Below are 18,034 nucleotides of genomic sequence, written 5' to 3'. Positions count from 1 at the left end.
GCTTGGCCTATCTAGCAATTAATAGCTACCCTGTACGTCTGTTAGCAGTTCAACTAGTAAAACTTCTCGTACGTACTTCACGCCTGAACAATATGAGTAACTAGTTTGAGTGCCTCATTTTTCAGATGACGCCATCTCTCTCCTCAACTCGCATATGCGTTATGGCACGACGCTTGGGTGGAACTGTTGACCACACTTTGTTTATAATTGTAAATTGGGTAGCTAAAAACGTACCGGTCTAAGCGTCACCGTATATCTCGCTATGTTGGCCTGCATGTAACGTCGAACAAGAACACAAGAACGGGTTGATTGCATGACTGCATTTATGCACACGTGCAAATGCGTCCGACTAATATGTAAACGTGTATGCGTTCTACCATATCAATTCTTTACATCAACATGCGGGACGGAAAGGGGGTAACAAAACGAGCCAGAAAGCATGATTTGTTATTTATACCGTCAGCAAACTAGGAGTCGTGCTATACTTTGATTAGATAATAAAAATGTTAGAAAGGTTTACAGAATTGCTAAAAGACTGCAGGCTGGAGTAGTACAAGATGATAATACAAGCTCAAGTTAATTGTTTGTTGTTGTGGTTGAGTGGTTTACTGTCTTCAAACGACTTGGAAAGCCCCGAAAAATGCTGTCTGCGAGTATTGATAGAATTCGAGGTAGCAGGTATATGCGGCAACCACTGACAATCTGTCACCCTTCTCCATAACAACTAGAAAGCCCGTGTACTGACTTTCATCATAAGTACTGGGATTGGCTTGATAGATTCGACTACGAGCAAGATACTTGTCGTTCAACTTTACGATAAACCCACAGTAATTCTGTCCTGATCGAAGGTCGAACCAAAACTGTGAGTAAACATAGTAAATGCCAGCATGAGGTACCGTGATGAATCCACCATCGTATTTCATTCCTCCACTGAGAAAGCCAGGCTGTGATGTACTCGTTGACCAGTAAGTTATGAGTGTACCTTTAAAAGAAAAGGAATTAATTCAAATGTAAACTGGGTTCAGCGCAATGTGATGAAGGAAAGTAATATTGGAATAATTACCACTTGAAATTGTTGCTGAAGCACTGCTTCCGTAAAGATGAGCAGCTACAGGCTCACTTCTTTCTGAATACTGTTGCAACAAAATTCTCAGTTCTTTCGACTCTCGTTAACACAGTGAACGGAAATGTGGACTTACGTTTTGCAGCAACGTTTGTAAGGTTGTATTCAGCTTTGCCACCTACACGAAAGACAAGAAATAAGTTAATGCAATGTGTGTAGATGTAATAGCTAGTCGGTTATTAATTAATTAATTAATTAATTTCTACCTTTTGATGCAGTGATGCAACTGGTGCAAAGTATGTTTGCAGAGTGCTTTCGCTCATCTAATTTCAAATGCGTTAACGTCCAGTTTGCTCGACTATTAATTAATTAATTAACCTCTGGACCGGGCACGCCTTGTGGCCCTTGCTCTCCTTTGTATCCGGGCAATCCTCTCTCTCCCTTTAATATACCATCAATCAATAACAACATTCTAATTGTGAGCAGGTTGTAGATTCTGTACCTTGTGACCTCTTTGTCCTGGTAAACCGATAGCGCCAGCATGGCCTGGTGGACCCTAATAAAACGTTAGACAGTCAATTTATTTAAATAGCTGGGAAATGTTACTGTTTTGTGAGATGTTACCGGAGTGCCATCAGCTCCTTCGATGCCTCTGGGCCCGGTACTTCCAACGTCGCCCTAAAGTTTTAACAAATCAGGTCACTAGTGTTGGCATACATAATTAAACTATTGGGTTTGCTTTCTTAATGACCAATTAATACATAGCCATTTTATTCGTTGTAGTAAATGTACCTTTATTCCTTTTTCACCTTTAATTCCAGGTGGACCTCTTATGCCATTCTCTCCCTTGATACAAAATATGAATTCAATACAATGGGCACATTTGTAGCAACTCTGCGTTTATGAATGTTTGCTACACAAACCTGTATGCCTGTCTTTCCAGGTGGGCCTTGTGCTCCAGTAATCCCTTGCTTTCCAGGCGGACCAGTGACACCAGAAGGTCCCTGTCGTTTTATTAACATACAAAAAAGTAAACTTTGTCAGTTTACTGAGTTTTGTTTCAAGTTATTGCATTGCATCAATTCTTACTTGTTTTCCTCGTGAGCCAATAATTCCTGGTGGGCCATTTTCTCCCTTCAAAATAGTTGAAGATAAAACAGTTTGCTATTAACAATTTGTTTGGTAACGTTTACTTTGGAACCTTTAGGTCCAGCTCTACCTTCACTGCCTGGTTCACCTTTGTATCCCTTCCGTACAAAACTTTTTGTTACATGTACTTAGTTGAATACATCAATGCAACAAATGTGTAGAGAGACCGAGTGTTCTGGAATAGAGCTTTTTCCAGAAAGTTTAGTCGTGTAATTATTAATTTAACTGCTACCTACTGTCTTTCTGCTCGAATTAATTGTTTAGTTTATGATACCTACACATATGCAGGTTTAATAGTTAGTAGATATATCAGACTTGATGTTTGTATGACGTCATCACATGCACGAGTGCAGATAGACACAGTGGTGACAGAATTCTTTGTTATGTTATAGCTCTAGACAGTTTTTGAAATATGGCCGTCTCTGTATAATAAGAGGTCGCTCTGGTCAATTCGCAACAAGTTAGAGGAGACAATTGATACGCTAGACCAGATGTGTGTCAAGATGGCAAGATTTGGTTCAGTTACCTAGACATTTTTTAGCCAATATACAGTAGGGTTTGAGTCTACTACAGTCTATAATTTAGCATAGAATAATTACTACCGTATACCTACAGATGTTGCCGCTCCCTAATTGGCGAGCAAAGTGATCTTCTCTCTTGTCATGTCAATTAAAGTCGCGATGTGTTTATTGCCAATCGTAGCGAGGCTTCTAATCCGAGTCGTACAACAGAAAGGATCTCTCGGTATTATATATATATATATATATATATATATATATACTAAAGTCCGTTCCCGATCAGGAAAATATGTGGAATAAAGCCGTATCTCCTGAAGCAGACGTCCTAGAGAGTTGATTCCAACATCATTGGAAAGCTCACAAAGAGGAGGTTCCAGATCAGTTAATGAATACGGTGATTGGTGCTTTATTACAACACAATTACTAACTTCTTGTATGACACGCGCTTAGCCCTGCTCTACTCTGCCATCTACACCAGGTGTCAGATAACATTAAAGTCACCGCTATGACGCCCACTACTTGAAAGCTGACGCAGACGTACTTTGAACTATGGATTGATAATTAAAACAGCTGTACCTAGCAAGCTTATGTAGTTGAGGCATTGGTTGAACCTTTGAACATGGCGAAACGTTTCTATATTGGAACCTTTTATTCCACTATGAAATAATTAGGTACGCCCATCTCTGCTCTTCAATTCCTTATCTATTAACCACAGTTCCCACGTATTCTCCTATTCAGGAATGGACTTTAGCTCACTGGCCAGTTCTACGCACGGACAGGTTAGATTATTCCCGTTCAGAAATATAGATCTGGGCAGAAACTTGAAAGTCACGCCCAGTTGCTTGTAGGCTCACACTTAGAATACATCTAATTGCCATACAGGCATGATTTAGCACACTGTTCGCTTTTCGTTTTTGACGTTTCAGTGTAGTGCTCGGTGCAGGTGTACCGTGTAGGTTGGATTCGGTGAAAGTGCAGTGACAGGTCTCTTCAGTGATCCGGTATAGCAAGCTATCAAACTTATATCTTACAGTATATACAAACACAGTCATTTCAGTACTGTAGCATAGATAAACAAAATCAACTACAGTTTGCTCAGATAACCCAGTCTGATGGGACTGCTAGATAGCATTGTGACATAACAATGGCATGTGAACAAACAATGACTATAGTAAATTTTCATTGAGCATTGCACACTTTGCTAGGAAAAAACAAAACTACTTGAGCTCACCTAACGGAACTTCCTGCCAATTGAGTCTATCAGAAGCATACAGTCTCCTTCCTGAACGACGTACGAACTGCACTATCATGTCGTTCTACGTTGCACCCCAAAAAGGGGATCCGACTGAAGCTGGCCCGGAGGCCGACGCCACCCTGCCTATGTTCTTACCCATACCGAGTTACGTCAATTCCCCAAATTTTAGTCTCGTGGGCGATCCGGTCTAGCCTGCTATCAAACTTATACATACATACATACATACATACATTTTTTTGTACCTACGTACATACAAGAGCCCCTAATGCTCAGGTTCGATACTGCAAATGACTATGCTACGATGCTACAATGCTATCAGCATTCACTGTCTATATGTCACTTCTTCTTCTTGGACAGAACTGACACTCTGGGGAGTGAGGCAAATGCATGTTAGTTCCTTGCCCAAGGGAATTTATGTATGTGGCCCTCCCGCACTCAAACTCTGATCCGAAGGTCCCGGATGTGGCCAATCTCCAATTGCACACTCTAACCAATTGAGCCACACACATACATACAATACATACATACATACATACATACATACATACATGTTTAGATTGCGATGACTTAACTGGCTTATCTTTTAATTAGTGGTCTAGTCATCTATGTGTAGTTGTACTTGAAGAAATAATATATGATTCTCGTATATACATACATACATACATATATACCCGGATTTCTTACAAGGAAAAGCTGCTTTTTTTGACATCTCAGTTAGAAATTCTTTTACCAATCATTTCATCAACAGTTGCTCTACCAAAGCAGGAGCTGCCGCCGAAGCTGGCGAAGTTCAGAAAGACCTTCGCTACGATTCAGACGTCACAAGCGCAGGAGCCAGTTTTTACCCTATGATTGTTGAGACATATGGAACATGGTCCACATACAGCTTGGAGATCATAAAAGTGATTGCAAGGAAAACTTCAGTTTTGAACAAATTACCTGTTAGCAGAATAGTATGTAACATACATGAACAACTAGCAGTACGACTTTGGCAGTATAATGCCAGGATGGTTTTGGACAGGCTACATTTGGTCTGTCATGGAGAGTAAAATAAAATATATATATAAAAAAAAAAAAAAAAAAAAAAAAAAAAAAAAAAAAATATATATATATATATATATATATATATATACATACATATATATACATACATACATACATACATACATATATATATATATATATATATATATTTGTACACGCGAACCTTCAAAAAATCGTTTTCGTGTCCAACTACAGATCAGTATAGGAACGATCCGTGCAAGTGACCAAACGGCGAAGAAAGAGCCTCAGAAAGTTTCGTCGCCCCATCCTTTTGAATTGTAGCTAGGGACTGTGTGTAATTGACAACTAAGAAACACCTTTATTAGCTGAATGCCATTCGCAGTCAACTATTTACACGTCCCATACTACGATTAATCCTTTACTACATTGTGCTGCATGTAATACTGTTGACAATCAATGTTTCTCGATATCAATTTCTATGTCAGTAAATATACCATACCACTGTCGATTGTTACAACGTTACTGAGAGCAAACTTATACTGTAGTTGTCTTGATCATGATCGCGAAACGACGAATACCTATACCAGGCTTCCATACGTAATCTAAACTACTAGGAAGTTTGCATGTTTACTTCCATGATCGACAGGGTTTCAACAAATACGTATGGTCTAGCTAGGACACGGCGTTTCAATAGACGGTCTGAAAACTCCGTTGGACGTGTTACTCACCAACGCGAGGCGCCTACAGATAACGTACAACTAGTACTTAATATATATATATATATATATGTATATATCGCAAGCCTAGAGGTAGCGTGGGAGCGGAGTAGATCACGCGCAGCATGCATAATGAGTTTAGTCAGAGAGTCATCTGTGCGAGATCGCTCGAGAAGAAATCCTTATACAGTGGAAGATGTCGAACATATGACATCGAGCAGCTACATCGATAATATGTAGCGCGCTCTAGCTTATTAACAATCTCAACTTGTGGTGTACCGTGTACATTCGCGTTGCCGGTTCCTCCCCTTTTTGTTGCATGTACAAGACACTCCGTTTGACGCACGAACGTGCATGCATGCAGCTGCCCTTAAGTGCTGTCTTGCACTCACAGGTACGAAAGTATTGTGCATAAAATTACTAAAGATTATGTTACTAAATCCATGCCATCATATCTGTCCATTACTTATCAATAATACTCACACTTACCCTCACTCCAGGTTTCCCAGAGTGGCCGGGAGGACCCTAGAATAAAATCAATAGCACTAATGAAATCCTAGAATACGATGCAGTGATTATACCATTTCTCCTTTCTCAGGTTGCGGGCATGCCGTGCTACCGACGTTGTCTGTGCTCGAGGAGATGGAGAGCAACAAACAGGTGGCCATCATCAACGATACGTAAGCTGCAATTATAGACATGGTGTAGTCCGAATCTGTCGTATGTGATCGTCTGTCTTGGTCTGGTACTGAATGACAACTGACGGTTGTAAGACGAATGACCTTCTAAATGTGTAACTGTGATTGACGTCACTGTGTTGAATCTGTTCATATATGGCAAACATAGACTCGAGCGTGTAAATTCCTTTACATCTGTTTACGTCATTAGTTTAACAAATGTGTCCAAATATGGTGTTTCAAAGTGCATGTTTGAAATTGGAACGGTGTGTGGTATGGTTATGATGATGGCGTGGGAGACGAAGGTATTGGAGTCTGCGATCCAATCTCGGTCATTTACCAATTACGGTCACTCGTTGTCTGCCTGCCAACTACGTAGCTGCGACCTGACGCAGCTGCTACGCTATGATCGTTACACCCTTTCTGGATAAAGCCAACCAACTATAGGTATAGCAGCGGCGCGGCATATGAACCTGGATTTGGTTGAGTAGGCATATCCACATTTACCTAAGGTAGAATGGCTCTGCAAACAAGGCTAAATATATTATTGATTAATCATGTATTTGCATGTAACACAGCTAAAAGACATGAACACTATTGTGTTAGTGCAGTATGCCACATCACTGTTATCATTTTCTACATCTGTCATCCTTATATATTAGCAGGTCACTTGATTGACAGCTGGAAAAGTTGAGAGGTACGGTAAGTGCCGCCAGCTAGTGCTCCCCAGTTGTATAGGTGTATGAACTGTAGGTGTGTTCACACTGTGTCTAAGTGTACTTGTAATGTACATGATCAGTGATTAGCAGCACATACAGTATGATGTTAGGGTGGTCGGTGTGTGTTGCACATGTGTACTATTGCTTTCCATTTGCACTCTGGTTGAGTAGACAATAGATCAACTACCCCTTGCTACAATTTGACCACGAGGATGGCAGGACAAGTTCCAGCTGGGAGTCGCCCAATTAGATGTTGATTATTTATTATGAGAAATACTTACTGCTGAAGTACCATCTTGAGTCAAAAGTGATTTTGTCACTGAACGGTTACAAGTCTAGTACTGACCAACACTCTTTTCATTGCTAAAAGTGCATGGAATTTCCTAAAATCTGACTTTACAGACATTCAACATGCAGGAGAGCGTATTGAGTGTTGTGTGTCAATGGAGTGAAGATGTCAAGATTCGGTTTACTTGCGCAAACACTTTGAGCCAATATACAGTAGATTGTGAGTCTACTACAGTCTATACTTTAGCATAGGATAATGACTAACGTAATACGTACTGATGTTGCCGCCGTTACAGCAATATAATTGGCGTGCGAAGCGAGCTTCTCTCTTGTCATGTCAATTAAAGTAGCGATATGTTATATTTTATTATTTATTTATTTATTTATTTATACCTATATTTATTTAATTATATACGTGTATATCAGATAAAGAATGTGGCAAGAGTCTGGTGTGTCAGAATAGCAAGGGTATGCAGCGTGACAGAAACGTGTGGAAGCGAAGTAGATCACGCGCAGCAAAGCTTAATGAGTTTAGTCAGAAAGTCGATATGTGCGAGATCGCTAGAGATGAAATATCTAGAAAATGAAAGATGTCAAACATATGACATCGAGCAGTTACATCGGGAATATGTAGCGCGCTCCAGCTTACTGGCAATCTTCAACTGACTTGTGGTGTTATGTGTGCATACTTATTAGGCTCGCGTCGCCGGTTCTTCCCCATTTAGTCGCATGCACAGTACAAGACACTCCGTTTGACGCACGACGTGCATGCATACGGTTGCCAATGAGTGCTGTGTTGCACTCAAGGTAGGAACTTATTGTGCAAAAATTATAAAAATTTATATGTTACTAAAATGTATGTCATCAGGTCAATAATATTCATACTTATCCTCACTCCAGGTTTCCCAGAGTGGCCGGGAGGACCCTAGAATAAAATCAATAGCACTAATGAAATTCTAGAATATGATGCAGTGATTATACCATTTCTCCTATTTTCGTTGCCGGCACGCCGTGCTACCGACGTTGGCTGTGCTCGAGGAGATGGAGAGCAACAAACAGGTGGCCATCATCATCGACACGTAATCTGCAATAATTATTATAGACATGGTTTTGTTCGAATCTGTCGTACTGTGATCGTCTGTCTTGGTCTGGTACTGAATGACCACCGACGGTTGTAAGACGGGTGACGTCCTTTAATTAATGTGTAACTGTGATTGACGTCACTGTGTTGAATTTGTTCATATATGGCAAACATAGACTCGACCGTGTAAATTCCATTAAATCTGTATACGTCAATTAGTTTAGCAAATGTCTCCAAATATGGTGTTTCAAAATACATGTTTAAAATTAGAACGGTGTGAGGTATGGTTATGGCTATGGCGTGAGAGACGAAGGTATTGGAGTCTCTGATCTAATCTCGGTCATTTCCCAGTTTCGGTCACTCGTTGTCCGCCAACTAACTGTGACATGCCCAAGCTATCGTTACAGTCTTTTTGTATGGGTAGCAATTAGATATGAGCTGTATGAATGTTCATACTGTACACACACACACACACACACACACACACACACACACACACACACACACACACACACACACACGCACGCACACACACACACACACACACACACACACACACACACACGCACGCACGCACACACACACACACACACACACACACACACACACACACACACACACATGTATGTATGTGCACTTGTAATTTACATGATTAGTGATTAGCACAGGATGATCACGAGCGTCGCTGGACTTGGGGAGGCAATCTGCTGTGGTTTTTAACGTAAAACGTTTTCTATTGTCTATCTTTTTAATGGCCACAACTACTAATATTGTTGTGTCATGGCCTTTCCAGGCAGATGTGTAGCGACGCCACTGGTACACCATAATAGGGTGATCAGTACGGGTTGTGCACGTGTGCACCATTGTGGGTTGCTTTTGTGCACTCTGGTTATGTAGACAATAGATCAACTACAATTGTGGACGATGATGGCAGCACGTCACGGTCTGTTTGACGAGTTCCAGCCTGGAGGCGCCCGGGTAGATGCGCGTTATTATGAGAAATCCCTATATACTGTTTAGGGACTACCTTGAGTCAAAGAGTGAGCGTGGTCGTTGAACGATTACTAGTACGGACCAATACTCCTTCTAATACAATATACATCAAATCTAAAAAATGCTTAAGACACAAGAAGTGCATGGAGTATTCGCCAAATTACGCGAGTAGCCTCGTACCAGAACCTTTCGCGCCGTCGTGCCCGGTTCCCGTATAACATGACAACGCCGGAGAGGGTCTGGGATCATACCGCCTACTTTCTTTACCTAGTGTCACCCAACGTCATCTAAGTGTCACCCCACGTCACCAACGTCAACACTCTCATGCTCTTAGTTAATTACGAATCCATCCTTCCATCAAAGATACGCTAGCTGTGATATCCGATTGCATACATTCACTGTTTACATTTTGTTCCTGTACAGCTGCATGAGAAGAGATTCATTTTGCTGCATGGAAAGAGATTCATTCACAGAGGGAGATCGATCCTGAGTTCGATTTACGTTATCTGAAGCTGTGAGGTCCAATGTGATTCGATCAGCAGTCTAGGTAGCTTGGACTAGGGATGCACTAAGCGCCGCTCTATTACTGTGCTAGGCTACGAGAACAATACGAATCGGGAAGCTCGAGTACGATTCGGGAACATGTGGAGCCTGGCAGAGCGTGCCGTCAGACACGGTGTTGACTTCCGTTCTAGAGTCTCTTGGAGAGAAAGTCCTCTTTCCCAGAGAAGTTGGCAATTAGGTAGAGCTTGCGTAGGGACAGGATACCAACATTGAAAGAAAACAAGTAGAGTACGAATGGAAGGTCAAGTCGGTTGCAAGACATTCCGTGTGACACATGAGAATAACTATTAAACTAATCGTATTAGTAGCCTGAGGCTTGGTGACATACGAGGTAAGTTGATCATCTAATAGCATAGACGGTAGTAGTCTCGCGCAGCCAGCCCCTCCCCCTTTCTGACATCCGTTGGCGGGAGACGGTCTGGTAAGGTTCCTTTGATGTCTTGGTTCTGCCGACCCCTGCATTCCATGGGGCATAAAGACTTAACGATGATCTGTTAATTGAGATAAGCGACCAACCGGTGGGAACTCATCTGGTAATTAGTATCTGCTGTACGGCGAAGTTTTCGTTTCTGTGTCTGCTGCAGGTGCTGCTGGACTTTGTTCTGGCTTTAGGCGAGTTCGTTTGCTCTCACGAGTTGCGTGGCAAGAGAAGCGCGCAGGTTGTACGTCTTCTTGCGCGACAACCTTGGCAGGTGAGTTGTTCTTCGCGAAATTGCTTATAGGCTCGTCTGGACGTCAGCTACAGCGTTAAAGCTAGCAACACGACGAGCAGTCTGTCCTACACTTCACTGGCTTCCGTACTGTCACGTACGGAAGTTGCGTGATCATGCACTTCCTAGGTGAGATGTCGTCCTCGCACGTACACGCTAATTGTTGAATGCTGTTCGTTTCCCTTTAGTATGTCACTGGTGACGGTGATATCCTACGTACTGTACGTCAGTAGCCAAAGTGAACAGGGTTTGACGTACTTTTGCGAGAGAGAAGAGTATGGCCGGGCTAACGAGGTAACGTGTTGTGCGTGGGTTGTGGACGTTTTTGCGTGGGGTTTGTTGTTGTCAACCGTTGCTTTCAGTTGTCTGTATATATATGGCTTTGTATTCGTTGGTTGGGGACAGTTTGCAGTACCATTCTCGTCAATTATATTAAATGTAATGTACATGTCTGGTCAAATGCTGGTGAAAGATACTCAACTGGAGGTGGCCATAGAGGAAACTAGAATAGCAATGTCATACACAGAGTTGAAAGAAAAACAAAGAGAGGCCATCACTGCATTTGTGCGAGGAAGAGACACCATTGTACTGCTGCCAACAGGCTATGGGAAGTCGATAATATTTAGTATGCTGCCTTTAGTGTTTGACAAACTGAAAGGTTGGTTTCATGTAATATCTATCAAAGTCATTGTAATTATAAAAGGTAGGGGTAGTACCTGTTTGTTTCTTTAATAGGTTGCAAAGGTAGTATAGTAGTTTGTGTCAGTCCGCTAACATTCCTCATGATGGATCAGCGAACAAAACTATCTCCTAGAGGAATTTCATGTGAGTTTGTCGGTGAGGCACAGTGCAATGAAACTGTAATAAAGGAGGTGCTATCAGGCAGAGTACAGCTTGTTTTCATCAGCCCTGAAAACCTTATCGGAAACCCCTTGTACAGAAATATGCTTCTGAAACCAAGGTATAAAGAGAATTTGGTGGCACTGGTTGTTGATGAAGCACACTGTATCAAGACATGGTATGAGATCAACAGTTGATTTTCTCCCTGTTTTAGTATTAGAATTGTTACTTTTAGGGGAAATGACTTTCGTGTTGCCTTTGCACACATTGGTGATATCAGAAGTGTAATTCCTGAGGAAGTGCATGTAATGGCTGTCACAGCAACTGCTACACGTTCTACATATGACTGCATACTTCACTGTTTGTCAATGAACGATGTTGCAGTTATTGCATTGCCACCCAATAGGAGTAACATCCAGTACTCAGTGCAGACCATGACGACAATTGAGGACTTCAGTGCTACCATGTCAAGCCAACTTATGAAGGAAGGCACTGATATGGTGAAGACAGTGGTATTTTGTCGGAAATACCTTGACTGCACAATGCTGTATTTCAGTCTGAAGAGGAAGTTAGGCAAGTACCTGACACAACCAGTTGGGGCTCCAAACCTACAGGAGTTTCGTCTAGTTGACCTGTACACGAGTGCATCAACAGTAGAAATGAGGGAGAAATTACTAACAACATTTGCTAGGGCGGAAAGTACACTGAGGCTATTGATAGCAACAACAGCATTTGGAATGGGAGTGGACTGCAAAGACATTTATAGAGTTTTTCACTGGAGCCCTCCCAGAGAGATTGAAGAATATGTACAGGAGACAGGGCGTGCCGGGCGTGATGGGCATAGGTCCCAAGCCATCTTAATATATGGCAACGTACACAAAACCGTTTCATCAAGAATGAAAGACTATGGAGAGAATAGTGTTTGCTGTCGCAGAGAAATGCTTTTTTCTGACTTTATGTTTAGTGTAGACAAGGACCCAGTTGCAGGATGCCAGTGCTGTGATGTTTGTGCAATGGTTTGTAGACATGAAGAGTGTTCTTAATTTGATCGAATGTTGTTAGCGTGATCCTTCTGTACGTCAGGCTTTGTCATGCACATATATATGCAGCACTCCATTCAGTCCAAAATTCAAAAGTCCACTTTTCCCAGATACTGAATGGTGTCAACTTCCTGTTTAGGGTATAGATGATTATAACTAATTTATATGCAACAAGTATTGCCGCATGCCTTTGTTTCCTACATTGTAGCTGTAAAATATTGCCTTTCTAATACACGTATTGTTTATGAGTAAACAGTGCCGTCTGTGCCATTGCCCATCACAAAAAGTCACACCCACTATAAAAGCAATTAAGCCTTGCCTACTAGGAACTGCTTATATCGGTTTGAGGATTATGTGTATGTTGTTACACAGTCTGTCAGACTTGGTAACTAATAAGTATCACCACCTTAATCATGTAAAAGAGGAGTCCCTCAAGGATCTAACAGCCTTTGTTGTTCATTTACACCCGAGATGTGGCTGATGTTGTTACAAATTATAAATTTTTGATGTCTGCTGATGGCCCTACACCTGCAAAGGTTTGCCAGATCTTAATTAAAACGAGGATATTAAAAAATGAGTGGATGGTCTTGAGATCTATGAGTAGTGAATGCAAGCCAATCCAAAGCCATGCAATCCAAGACACACTCCTGCGGCACATTAGGCCATGCTTATAACTAGCAAACAGTAGACGGTATATATACCAATAGATATAGTATTTCTGTCGATCTATGCTCCCATAAAACTCTAGGACAAGCACCAGGCATCACACTCTGACACACATTTCTGAGATAATAGAAATTATATTTATCACAAGGGGACAAACTGTAACACTGTACAATCCAGACAAAGATATGTCAGCAATAACATCAAAGGTACACAGTATAAAATCTGCAGTGACTGCAAGTGTCAAGCGTGCATGCATCAGGTGTGCAAATGTCTCTGTCTGCTAGTAACGTAATGCATTATCATGCAAGGTAATACCGTATGAATGTATATGAATGTATATGAATGTATAGAAGGATGGCTGTTTGGATGAATGAGACTATATAGATACTGCTTTCAAACAATAGTCATTCCAGCAGTTGTTGGATCATCATCATCACCATCATCATCTTCGGTTGCCGATGCCTCTTCTTCTTCTTCTTCAATTCCAATGCTATGAAACATCTGACCCAATGTTTTTTCCATCCACTTAACAATTTTGTCCCTGTCTCCTTGCACAAAAAGTGTATGAGAAAACTTGAACTGGCTATGTTGCCTTTTTCCATCCATTTTCTGGAAAACGTCCTTGTCCAGTAGCACATCCAAAACTGTGTTGAAATCCTTGTAATCAGTAGGCACCGGATGATGGGCAGAAGCAGGATGGATGTGAAGAGATTCTTCAAATGTTGTACATATACTATCAACTATGCCAATGCTCTTGGCAGCTCTAACAATCGAGCTAGGCTGGATATTAGCTCCCATGTTGTGAAGAATGGATTTTAGTCTTCGATTCAGATGCTCCATTGCTAGATCGCAAGGGATGTTACATCCTGTTCTACCTTTGTTATTTACAAACCTTGACCATTTTATTTGCATTGCCAATCTTTCGGGCAAGGTTTGTTGTTGCACAAGTAAAAGCAATGCCTCTTTGCTGTAGTTGTGGCAGTTTGATGTTCTGAATATGATCAAAAGTGCTTTCCAATATAAAATTACACGATCGCCATCACCTTCTCGAATTGCATCATGAAAACCGTGATACAGCAGACCTAGGTTGAATACTTCTAGACCGTACGTGTATACACCATCAGGATGAGCAGGAAATCCTGATGGAGATAGTTCAACAAACATCTCAACCATCTTCTCAGCCAGAACATCAACTGCAACGATGATCTCTTTGGTCAGAACAACCTTGGCACTGGCAACCACATGTGCTTGCCAAACAAGAAAAAAGAAATCTTCTACAGCTTTCAAATCCTTGCTTGGGTCAGCACGAACAGCAGTTCTGTTGATTAGTTGTTTCAGCTGATACAAGGTCCCCTTATCTTGTCCAGACTTCCCCGAATACAAACGTTTCCAGATGACCTAAACAGACTTTATCAATAACAACCTCTTGATATGTAATGCACCTTGAGCACCTTGTCAAATGCTAATCGTGCATGCCAATCTTCTATTACAGCCTCAAATCCTTCTAGACGGTCATGACTGGTGTTGTGGCCGTCTCTCAAAGCAGCAGCTCCTCTAGCCCTAGCTGCTGTCAGTTGGTCACCACCTAACAAAACCTTGAAAAGCCATGATCTTCCAGTGTTAAGTTCACCTGGCCAACATGGTACGATCTTGTGACGGCGACAGATGGAACGTACTGCTGAAGGATTTCCAAGATTTTGCACATATCTGGGAGTTTATTCTCATTTAGCAGCAGTACTCCCAGAGGCACCTGATCAAGCAGACAATGACAAAATCAACTAAGTCTTGAAGTTTTCACTCATGCAGTTGCCATCGTGTGCATACCACAGTGGATTTAGTAGCCATTTCATTTGGATACTTGCATGTAATATGCCAGTTCACTCCTTCTGCTTGGTCAGAAAACTCAGACATTCTTGTGACTACAACCCTGTAAATCAGTAATAACCGTTCATTACTTAACATGTCCAACAATCCCTAGTACAACTGCAATGTAAACCTTGACAATAGGACTTTGAAATCACTTTTCAGTCTATTGACATCGTTGGTGGTCAACAGTAGACTTTTAAGGTCTAACGGTCTCTTTTGCGGAGTCTCGTTTGATGCAGAGGAAAGGTCAACACGATCCTTGATGGCAACTGAGTGGAAATGATGATAGGACTGGGTCCTATGATCCATTCGTTGATAAGCTGGTCTCACGTTGCGATCTATGTTGTCGCCTACTACCTTGAAACCAGTCCAGGTCTGGCCAGCTGACCTTACTTCATCAGAAACCATGCTACACAGATGAAAAATAGCTTACTACAAATTACTACATAATCATCCATCCATCATGGTAATTTCTGTCTTTGAACCAACAGAAGTATCAGCTGGTTTCTGGGGGTAGCTGGACGTACCTCCAAAGTTGGGGAGGTCTGCTGCTAAGGTCTAAATTTTATGAGACCTTGTGTAGCATCTAAGAGGCTACACATACTAATATTGAGGAGGCCATGGCCTCTCCAGGTCCGTGCGTAGCAACGCCATTGCAGAATCAGAAATTGTTCACAATACAGGCGCATATGCAAGTGACAACTGTGTAAAATTAAATAGTGTACTTGTCATTTTCATAGTGACTGGAACACAAGATCAAGCAATCACATGCACTTGTTCAGTGCTCAAGTATGTTCATAGCTCATAGCTGCTTTTCTGGAATGCAGGGGCATGTCACTATTCTAGATGGGCCCTAACCCTTTAATCAAGTAAATCCTGGATCCGCTAGTGCTATAACTAGTAAAAACACATGTTATGTCCACAATTTATAACCCATGCTTCAGTCGTAATCACTGCTTGAACGAGTAACTTCTAGATCACTAAATCCTATTGATTTCGACCTAGTTATTGACTATAATGTCTCTGCTGTTCCACTGCAGCAGGTACTGTACCACTGAATAGTCATATTTCACTAGCTGCAATGCCTATCTGTAATAGAGCAAGTTCTGTGTGCAACATGTGCATGTGCCTACAAACATACACGCACGCACGTGCCCGTGCACACACACACACACACACACACACACACACACACACACACACACACACACAAATTTACCTGTCTCCGTGACAAGATGGTGACAACTCCTGACTTGCAAAAGGACTGGAGTCACTGATGTCACTCAATGTTGCAAGAGGACTGAAAGTTCGAGGGGATATAGTTCTCTCAGAAGATACCTCTAATTGACCTGCAGCCGGTTCTGTGTCAAGTAAAGGAAGATTAGAACCACCATCCCTTGGAGGATGAGATTCCTAATATGAACAATAGAATGTAATGCTTTATTACCATAATATCAATTTGACCACATACTAGGGTTAATGCTTTCCAGTGCTCAGACCAAAGACGAACTTCCTTATCCCAATCTTGAGACAACACATCTACCAGCTCGATGGTGCTTTGGTATGACAAACATACCATCAGTGGTTGCAAACAATTGTAAACCTTAATTACAGACCATTGGTCAATAGTATGTAAACAAACTGTTGTCATAACAGCAATCTGAATTACCTGCTTCGAAGTTCCATTTCCATAGAGCAATAAAGAAATAGCACGCTGAACTATTGAGAAGTGTTTGTATCTCTGCTTCAGTACCATGGCAGCCACCAAGCAGACCATTGGCTTGTTGTCTGTCGGGTCTAACACCAAAACTGACAGAACGTCCATCAGAGTGGGAGCATACCTATGCAACTCCAACCAGACATTGTCCCAGCAAAAGTCGGTGAGAGATTCTTTGCCGCCCAGGAACATAGTCGATTTGTTCAGCTTTCGTAGCCCTTTCACTTCTCGTTCGATCATATTCTTAAGGCTGCTCATTGCAGCACCAGCTCCCTTTCTAGACTGTAGCATAAAACTAGACATTGCAGATAATGATTTCCGAACACACTGCTTGACAGCACGCCTTCTCCTGGGAGTCCTAAGTTTGAATATCTTTGAACCACGTCTGTACTGGACAGTTACCTACTCATACACCACACATTATGAAGCCATTGTCAATAATTTTATTGATCCATTACTGTGACTGCAGGTGACTTGTTGGTGTAATGTAAACATGGGGATCTAGGACTAGGCGTCTGAACAATTGGAGACCCTGCTGCACCTGTCACAGCACTCTCTCCTGCAGGACTCAGCTGCTCAGGTGTGCAGCTGCCTGTCTCAGTTGTGTCCAGATGGGGTCTTTTGGCTAGACTTCCACTTGTAACTGTTGTTGCTACACTAGTCAACAGTTGTTCAATCTAAAGTTACAATATTCACTTGCTATTGCTGTTGTAGTTAGAGCTTTGTCACAAATCTTTACCTACCTCTCCCTTCAGAGCATGGCTGCGTTGTGTACACTTGGCCAAATCTGTCAACTTCTTTTCACAATTACAGCAAAGAAATATGGACTCATCTGATTCATATCTCTGACAGTAAGTAGCTAGTGGGAGTCCCAAAGAGTTCAGGCTGACATCTTCCAACAGTCTTCTTGCTTCTGCACAGCTGCCATCATAAAGTCTCTTTCTCTTCTTACGCTGCCATTCACTATTGAAAGGTTGGCAGCACAAAAAACAAACATCCATGGAAATATAATGTATAGCTTTAGAGCTGGACGACGTAACAGTGAAAAAACAACTGCAAACTATCCCAACCAAGAGATACAAAGCACTATATATACAGACAACTGAAGGCAACGGTTGACAAAACAAACCCCATGGCCCCACGCAACAACGTCTACCTGATCTACAG

At 41.7% G+C, this 18,034-nt stretch overlaps 4 protein-coding genes across 5 annotated transcripts; 1 reads left to right on the top strand and 3 right to left on the bottom strand.

Moving 5' to 3' along the window:
- Positions 1–401: 401 nt before the first annotated feature.
- On the bottom strand, positions 402–6,508 carry LOC134194991 (collagen alpha-1(XI) chain-like). The gene is made up of 13 exons (XM_062663981.1): positions 6,288–6,508; positions 6,196–6,231; positions 2,257–2,310; positions 2,153–2,197; positions 1,987–2,067; positions 1,856–1,909; positions 1,688–1,741; positions 1,566–1,619; positions 1,442–1,504; positions 1,330–1,386; positions 1,200–1,241; positions 1,064–1,133; positions 402–982 (listed from the first exon to the last, which is right to left on the bottom strand). The coding sequence occupies exons 1-13, from the start codon at positions 6,405–6,407 to the stop codon at positions 615–617; spliced, it is 1,098 nt and encodes a 365-aa protein (XP_062519965.1). The 5' UTR covers positions 6,408–6,508; the 3' UTR covers positions 402–614.
- A 3,929-nt stretch (positions 6,509–10,437) lies between these two features.
- On the top strand, positions 10,438–12,645 carry LOC134195055 (uncharacterized). Of its 2 annotated transcripts, XM_062664061.1 has the most exons (5): positions 10,438–10,546; positions 10,613–10,867; positions 10,927–11,396; positions 11,474–11,756; positions 11,814–12,645. In XM_062664061.1, the coding sequence occupies exons 3-5, from the start codon at positions 10,928–10,930 to the stop codon at positions 12,619–12,621; spliced, it is 1,560 nt and encodes a 519-aa protein (XP_062520045.1). In that variant the 5' UTR covers positions 10,438–10,546; positions 10,613–10,867; position 10,927; the 3' UTR covers positions 12,622–12,645. The 2 variants fall into 2 exon arrangements, with proteins under 2 accessions (XP_062520045.1, XP_062520046.1); XM_062664062.1 differs by having other exon boundaries at positions 10,440–10,867.
- A 754-nt stretch (positions 12,646–13,399) lies between these two features.
- LOC134194913 (uncharacterized) lies at positions 13,400–14,181 on the bottom strand. Its single transcript, XM_062663896.1, has one exon. It carries the CDS (start codon positions 14,122–14,124, stop codon positions 13,678–13,680), a length of 447 nt encoding a protein of 148 aa, XP_062519880.1. The 5' UTR covers positions 14,125–14,181; the 3' UTR covers positions 13,400–13,677.
- Positions 14,182–14,857: 676 nt separating this feature from the next.
- Positions 14,858–17,868, bottom strand: LOC134194621 (uncharacterized). Its single transcript, XM_062663563.1, has 8 exons — positions 17,611–17,868; positions 17,326–17,544; positions 16,820–17,269; positions 16,622–16,753; positions 16,370–16,563; positions 15,281–15,559; positions 15,109–15,211; positions 14,858–15,034 (listed from the first exon to the last, which is right to left on the bottom strand). Exons 1-8 carry the CDS (start codon positions 17,866–17,868, stop codon positions 14,870–14,872), a joined length of 1,800 nt encoding a protein of 599 aa, XP_062519547.1. The 3' UTR covers positions 14,858–14,869.
- Between the last annotated feature and the right edge of the window lie 166 nt (positions 17,869–18,034).

Source organism: Corticium candelabrum, chromosome 19, assembly GCF_963422355.1.
Source record: "Corticium candelabrum chromosome 19, ooCorCand1.1, whole genome shotgun sequence".
NCBI classification, from domain to species: Eukaryota; Metazoa; Porifera; class Homoscleromorpha; order Homosclerophorida; family Plakinidae; genus Corticium; species Corticium candelabrum.
The sequence above is the reverse complement of the archived record's forward strand: the minus strand, read 5'-3'. Positions and strand labels throughout refer to the sequence as shown.